General features: G+C 43.1%; 1 protein-coding gene across 2 annotated transcripts in view; it reads left to right on the top strand.

Annotated features, from left to right (window-relative positions):
• XRCC5 (X-ray repair cross complementing 5) overlaps positions 1–7,500 on the top strand; it is a 95,254-nt gene that overhangs the window by 35,303 nt on the left and 52,451 nt on the right. For both annotated transcript variants that reach the window (XM_085891604.1, XM_085891605.1), the window contains one exon: positions 7,262–7,376. In XM_085891604.1, the coding sequence (XP_085747730.1) occupies positions 7,262–7,376 (115 nt within the window). The remainder of the gene's footprint in view (positions 1–7,261; positions 7,377–7,500) is intronic.

Below are 7,500 nucleotides of genomic sequence, written 5' to 3' on the forward strand. Positions count from 1 at the left end.
TCAATAGCTGTCTTATGAAGGAAGTTGTGCTCAAAAGTTTGTTTTTGACCTTTTCATGACCTTGACCTTGACCTTTGACCCGATCGCTCCCAAAATCTAATCGAATCGTCCTTGGATAATCACGAATCATCCCACCAATTTTCATGCAATTCGGTTTAATTCTTTCTGAGTTATGCGAATAACAAACAAACACACATATTCACAAAAAAATAAATACACGGCGACCAAAACATGACCTTTCGCAGAATGCGAAGGTAATAAAGGTAAGGCTAAATGTCTATAAACTTGTGATTTTTCCACATTATACACAAACATTCCACATGACAAGCTTGTAATCGCATTGGACAGAGTGGTAGATAAAGTATTTGCAGGAGGTAATAAAGTTTACATTCAAGTCTATCAAAAACGAGCAAACTTGTCTCGAAAGGAGAATCAATATTCATGTAGTTTTTCAAAAATATACTTAAAGTATTCGATTTCTCCGAAACAACAGTTTCTTTACATTGGCAGCAAGATACTCCAACAGACAATGGGGATACCCATGGGTTCAGATCTGGCTCCTGTCTTTGGAAATTTATTCTGACACCTTGTCAAGTCTGATGGGGTCCAGAACATGTGCAGGAATAAACTAACAACTGCATGAAGGTGTGGAAACATCTTCAGATTCATTGATTTACTAACAATTAATGATTTGTTTGTATTTGATCAGCTTCATGATGATGTATATATCCAAAAGAACTCGAATTAAAAAAGGAAAACTAAACTCACACTTCAGTTTCTTTTTTGGAATTACAAATCAATATCAATAATCATAAATGTCACGTCAAATTATTTAAAAAACGACATGATTCTCCATTCCACATTGTACGAATGCCTTCTTAGACAGAAATATTCCTGAGAAGCTATTCTATGGTACAGTTGCAGGTGAAATAATTAGGACTGTGAGAGCAACCACACACAGCACTGAACTTGTCAATAGATTAAAACAACTTGTCAGATGTTTACTAACACAGGGAACTACAGTTAGCAGATTAAAACAAGTATTCTTTAAGATCATAAAACAACACCAAAAATAATTGGTGAAATACAATACGAATATAAAAATATTCACGAGATATTTATATAAATACTATATATATATATATATATATATATATATATATATATATATATATATATATATATATATATATATATATATATATATATATATATATATATATATCTATGTTTATATAAATATAGAACAAAATATAGAATTTGTTCGATGTTTATAAATTTCGAACAAAATATACATTTATATTTTTTTATACATATTTATTTATGTATATATATATATATTATATATATATATATATATATATATATATATATATAAAAATATATATATATATATTAAAATATATTGTTCTGGGCCGGGGGTCGGGTGAGAAGACCACTGGGGCGGGGGGGAGGCTATCTTGGCTCCCACCAGACTCCCCGGAATTGTCGGCCGTCGCACACTGATAATTCCGTGACGCGGCGGGTCATTTAACCGACCGTGGACACCAGTAACTCAACCACGTGACTTAGGTTCTCTGTCGAGTTAATCTGGTTACCTAAAAAAAACCACATGATTTAATTATCGCGGAACACGCCCTCAGTACGCCTTGTCCGAACCGGATCACTCTTGCGGATCGGATCACTTTCCCGGATCGGATGCAGCCGAGCGACATTACTCAGGACATATTGGCTAAAAGGAACGGATTGTAGGGAATAAAGTCCCGGCTAAGCTAGGATTCGGACCATGCTGGACCAATGAAGGAAAAGTCAAAAACGAGCTGGGAACATTGCTAATTGTAATTTATTAACAATGGGCGAGGAAAAGGTATGTAGTACGATCATGAGGTTTCGTGGGGTGTGTTGTGCAGAGATAGGGGAGAGAGGTGTTGTGCAGTAATAAACAAGCAACTTATAAAAGCGGCCACAGAGCAGACTTAAGCCGAAAATAATAATAACGATCTTCTGCAGGCTGACTTGTATGGACAGGCACCAGGACACACGCACATGCACACAGACACAGAAAACCCAATGAAGAAGAATTGAAGCAAGACAGGAGAGGAGTTGAGGCTAAGGTCTCTCGCTACCTTGATATAATTGATACGTAGTCCCCAAACGTGCCACCAATATGTTTTGGGGAATGCTCCGTGGCACGGTACCCCCCTGACAGCTGGCGCGTCGTCTCCTGCTTCGGGCAGCTCGCGTCGAGACCGAGGGCGTGGAGGAGGGGCTTGGGTTGGGAGGGTGGAGTCAGCATCATGTGGGAAGAGAAGAGGAGGAGGAGCCCAGCGATGACGACAGAAGGCGGAGTCGAAGTGATGATAACAGAAGGCGGATTCGAGGTCCAGTTTGAGCGGGAGGTGAGGCAGGGCAGCAGAGAGAGAAAGAAGGATCTGCTCGAACCTTTATCTCCTCCACTGCGCGGGGGGCCACCCCGAAACTCGGTGACGTCACCCGAATCGGGCGCTCTGATTGGCCCCGACCCCCTGCATGGCCCGGCCGCGATGGCCGGAAGCAGCAACATTCCACTTCCGGCAAGGTGACCCCACGCTGCAAAGATGTCCCGCACAGACCCCACGACATGATATGAATCGCCCACACTGAACTCCGTGTCATGACTTCCCTCGCACGAACCCCCGGGCTGTGCCCTGATTGACCAAGGGCAGCGTCGGTCCTGCACGGCTGCTCGGGCGCCCCCGATCGGCGCTGGCCAACGCGCCCAGTCCGTGTGCGCCACGTGGCCCGAGCTGCACAACATGCCTCTGCCCGATCGCAGCTTCGTTGGCCATAGAGGCGAGAAGATAAGATGCTATAGCGAACCCATGCACACACAGTAAGATGTGTCCATTCGTGCCCCGCTCTGCACGACAGCAAAGTATCGCAAGCGGTACATTCGTGCCCTGCTCCTGCTCTGTCTGATTAAAAAAATAGTCGCGAGCGGCACACCGGTCTGCCTTTGAGCACGTTCCGTACAGTGTGCGTGGATCTGCCATTACGCACGAGGCCAGCGCTCGCGTTTGCCCGATTCTTCTATCGTGTGCACGGGGCGAAACCCGATCTATATAATTTGTCCAGAAATGGCTTGAAAGGAACGTGCTGTTTGCGCCTTGCACACTCGCATCCCACGCAATGTGGCGTGGGGTTGCCGTTCTATTATCGGCCTCAGTACGCGTTCCGTGCAGCGTGGGCGTCGTGTTGAGTGTGCTTTCTATGGAGGGTGTTCAGCGTAATGCCTGCTTGGCCTTCGCTCAGGACCCACCTCACAACGAAGGGCTCACGTGGCTCAGATTTACCTCAGGAATAATCAGAGAAGAAGAGTAGAAATGACATGAATAAGAAATGATGTAAGCAAACCGAGCTATGAGATCCTCGCAATGCACGCCCCTGTTGTCCCGCTTGACAAAAGGGAAGGGACTATCTACACATATATTCATGGAATAACTGTCTTGTGACCACTATCTGTTGGATGCATGCGGTTCCGAGAACCGCAACATTATATACTGTATATATATATATATATATATATATATATATATATATATATATATATATATATATATATATATATATATATATATATATATATATATATATATATATATATATATATTGTTGCTGGCCGGGGATCGGTGGCAAGAACGACTGTTAGGTGGGGAAAATTACGTCATCTCCACCAGACTCCCCGGAATTGTAGGCCGTCGCTCCGGATAATTCCGTGAGCTGCGGGTCGCAGAACCGACCGTGATCACCAATATCTCGATCGCGTGGCGTAGGGTTATTTGGCTAGAGCCAAAGTACCTAAGTATCCACGCAATCTTGTCTACCAGGGATCCACGCCCTCGGAATGCCTGGTCGAACCGGATTTACTCTACTGGCAGCAGTAAATTCACACTATCGACGACCGCTTTGCCACCTACCTTTCCGGCTCGTTGCAGTCGAGTGAGGCCTACCCAGGACGTCCCGGCTATGATAGACTGATTACCGGGGATGAAACCCCGCTTATACTCAGACCCGGACCATGCTGGACCAATGTAAGAAGGGACAGAAACGGACTGGGAACATTTCTAATAAAGGTTTATTAACAGTAAAAAGACACAGGCAAGACTTAACACGAATATGCAAGGAATATTTACAAGGATTCAAGCACTTACACGGTTCTACTAAAAGACAGGCCCACACGCAGACACACACACAGAAAAAGAAAAGAAACCCAGAGTTCTTTATTGGACCCTCCAGCCGATGAGAGAGACGAGCTTGGGGGTCAGAGTCCGGATGGTACCTGGCCGTCGCAAGGAGTCCCTGTAATGCGGCACCTGCTAAAGGTCGTCAGGGCACGGTCCGGGATTTCGTGCAAGACTCGTGGCTCGTGGCGGGGCTCGTGTGGTGAATAGTCGGGGTCAACAGAACTCTCAACAGCCACCGTGTACCAACTCGCCCGCTCCTCTCAGCCACTGTGAAAACTCTCGGCCGTTCCTCTCAGCCACCGTGAAAACTCTCTTGCTCACTCCGAGAGTCTCGGAGATGCATCTCCTCCCCCCACGGGGAAGGGCTCTTGGCGAAAAACACCTCGCTGTCCGCCTCTAATTGGCCAGGATCCGACGGGCACAGCCTTCCTGGGTGGGATTTCGGCTATGCACGGAGAAAGCTATTTGGCTATTCCACCTATTTCCTTCAGGAATACCCTCCCCTCCACGCATTTTTGAGGAAGGTGGATGGTGGTGAAGCCACGATTGCGTGTGGAACGTTTGTTGAAGGTGGATGGTGGTGAAGCTGCCTCGAACATCCTCGGGAATCCGTCTCAGGCAAAGGTGCGCTGCGGCCCGCAAACTGAGGGCGCAAGCGCGATGGTACCGTGGATCGCAATGGGGGATGTACAAATAAAATAAAGCGATTTATTAACCTAACTAAGCCGTCGCAGTGCACACATTTAATTCTCCCACTAAACAAAAAGGAAAGGGACCTGACTACACATGTACCTAATGGGATAACTGACTTTTGGGACCTGTATGTTGAATGCAAATGGTTTCCAGATCCGTAACAGTATATATGTATATGTATGTATATGTATATATATATATATATATATATATATGTATATGTATGTATATGTATATATATATATATATATATATATATATATATATATATATATGTATGTATATATATATATATATATCATCACCCCTCATAATATAACAAAAGTGCCTGTCATTACCTTCGCATTCTGTGAAAGGTTATGTTTTGGTCGCTGTGTATTTATTTATTTGTGAATATGTGTGTTTATTTGTTATTCGCATAACTCAGAAAGTATTAAACCGAATTGGATGAAATTTGGTGGGATGATTCGTGAGTATCCAAGGACGATTTGATTAGATTTTGGGAGCGATCCGGTCAAAGGTCAAGGTCAAGGTCATGAAAAGGTCAAAAACACTCTTTTGAGCATAACTTCCTTCATAATACAGCTATCGACATGCAACCACCACCATATTGTTCCATGACGAGATACCTTTCGGATATGTAGTGTCGGATTTGACGTAACGTCATCGGAAGTGCGTCTAAATGACGTCACAAGATGACGTAAATTTTCAATTTTCGATCTCATCAGTTTTGATCATACAGTTTCGTAGGACTTACCTTAAGGACGTCGCACACCAAATTTGACTTCGATCGGACTGACCGTTATGACGTCATTGACGTTTGAACATGACGTTTTTCAATTGTGGCTAAAATGTCCTGATATTTTACATTCAAATATCTATATAATTTATAAAGCAAAGTCTCCCAAATCCAGGCATTAGAATCAGTACCAAAATATCTGTTTATTGATGTAAAGGTTTTGCCAATTAACTCTGTAGTCAAGGTCAAGGTCACACTCAAGGTCAAAATATACTTGTAGGCATAGCTTCAGATCTAATAGAGCTATTGACATGAAACCAACGTTAAAACGTTCAGTGAACTACGAGCTTTCAGAATGGTAGTCCCCGATTGGACGTGACGTCCCCGGAAATGCGTCAAAATGACGTCAAAAGATGATGTCATTTTTCAACTTTTTAATTTTTCAGTGTTTATCATTCCATTTTGATGGACTGCCTTCAAGGAGGTTACACACCAAATTTGACATCAATCGGACTGACGGTTATGACGTCATGGACGTTTTAAAATGACGTTTTTCAAATGTGCCCGGAAAAAAGTTGCGGCGGCGAAGGTATGCGCTCGACCGAGTGCCCGTTCTAGTTTTATTCTGTGTGTTTGTGTGTTTTCCTCGAAAAACCTTATATCTTGGTTAAAAAAATGGAAAAATCAATCATTCCCACCTGTCATGCAGGTGAGAACATTGTTTTTATCCCCCGCCGTGTGGCGGAAGGGGGATATTGTTGTCACCCGGGTCGTCCGTCCGACATCTGTCCGTCCGTCCGTCCGGCTTGCTGGGCGTCAACATTTATAGCTGTGAGTGGGATAACTCATAAACTGTTCACCATATCGATTTGAAATTTGGGTCACACATGTATCACCTGAAAAGGAAGAACCCTTTTGATTTTGGGCCTGGCCGGATCCAAGATGGCCGACTGGGGCGTTCGTCCGTCCATCCAGCTGGCTGGCTGGGCATCAACATTTATAGCTGTGAGTGCGATAACTCATAAACTGTTCTCCATATCGATTTGAAATTTGGGTTACACATGTACCACCTGAAAAGGAAGAACCCTTTTGGGCATGGCCGGATCCAAGATGGCCGACTGGGGCGGCCATCTTGAAAAAATTGTTTTTTGTAATAAATGGAAAAACGCTTATCTGATTTCAATTATTTTTCAATGGCGGGGAATTCCCCATCTCTGATGGGTATATTTTTTCTTTTCATTTTGTTCAGTGCACAAAGGTGAACTGACTCATGAAACCAATGTTGCATTCAAAATATCAAATGTAATCATGTACATTTTCATATCCAATGTGAAAATAGCTCCTAGCTCCCCTTCAAGTCAATCTTTAAATTAATAGGTTATTAGTATAACACAGGTATGATCGTCCTAATGGTTTTCTGTTTCTAAGATTCCACCTATTTCCTTCAGGAATACAGAATTGTAAGCCAAGATTGGCTTCATTTTGTTGAAATATATCGTCTTTGAACGATGGAGACATGTCTTGCAGGACTTTCCTGAATTAGAAATGTGTTTTTTTTTGTGTAAGGAACCTATAGGCTAAAGTACAGCTCTGTCACAATTTTCAGATATGTTTTGGAGCAACTTGCTTTTTTCAAGAAGTTGGAGAAAAGGCCCTACCCTTGGCAATGCTGCTTGACAATTGGATCAAACTATTCTATACCCATAAGTGCTTACAAAGTGGTAAGTAAACTTTTAACCTGTTTGGAGGCTTTCATTTCTCTCAAAGTGGTTGTGGTGTGGTACAACCAAGAATAATGTTGAACGTTCATCATGCATTGTAGCACAACACCACCTTGACAAGTTC

This window comes from Eptatretus burgeri, chromosome 8 (genome assembly GCF_056783735.1).
Source record: "Eptatretus burgeri isolate ZD-2024b chromosome 8, Ebu_testis_v1, whole genome shotgun sequence".
Taxonomy (NCBI): domain Eukaryota; kingdom Metazoa; phylum Chordata; class Myxini; order Myxiniformes; family Myxinidae; genus Eptatretus; species Eptatretus burgeri.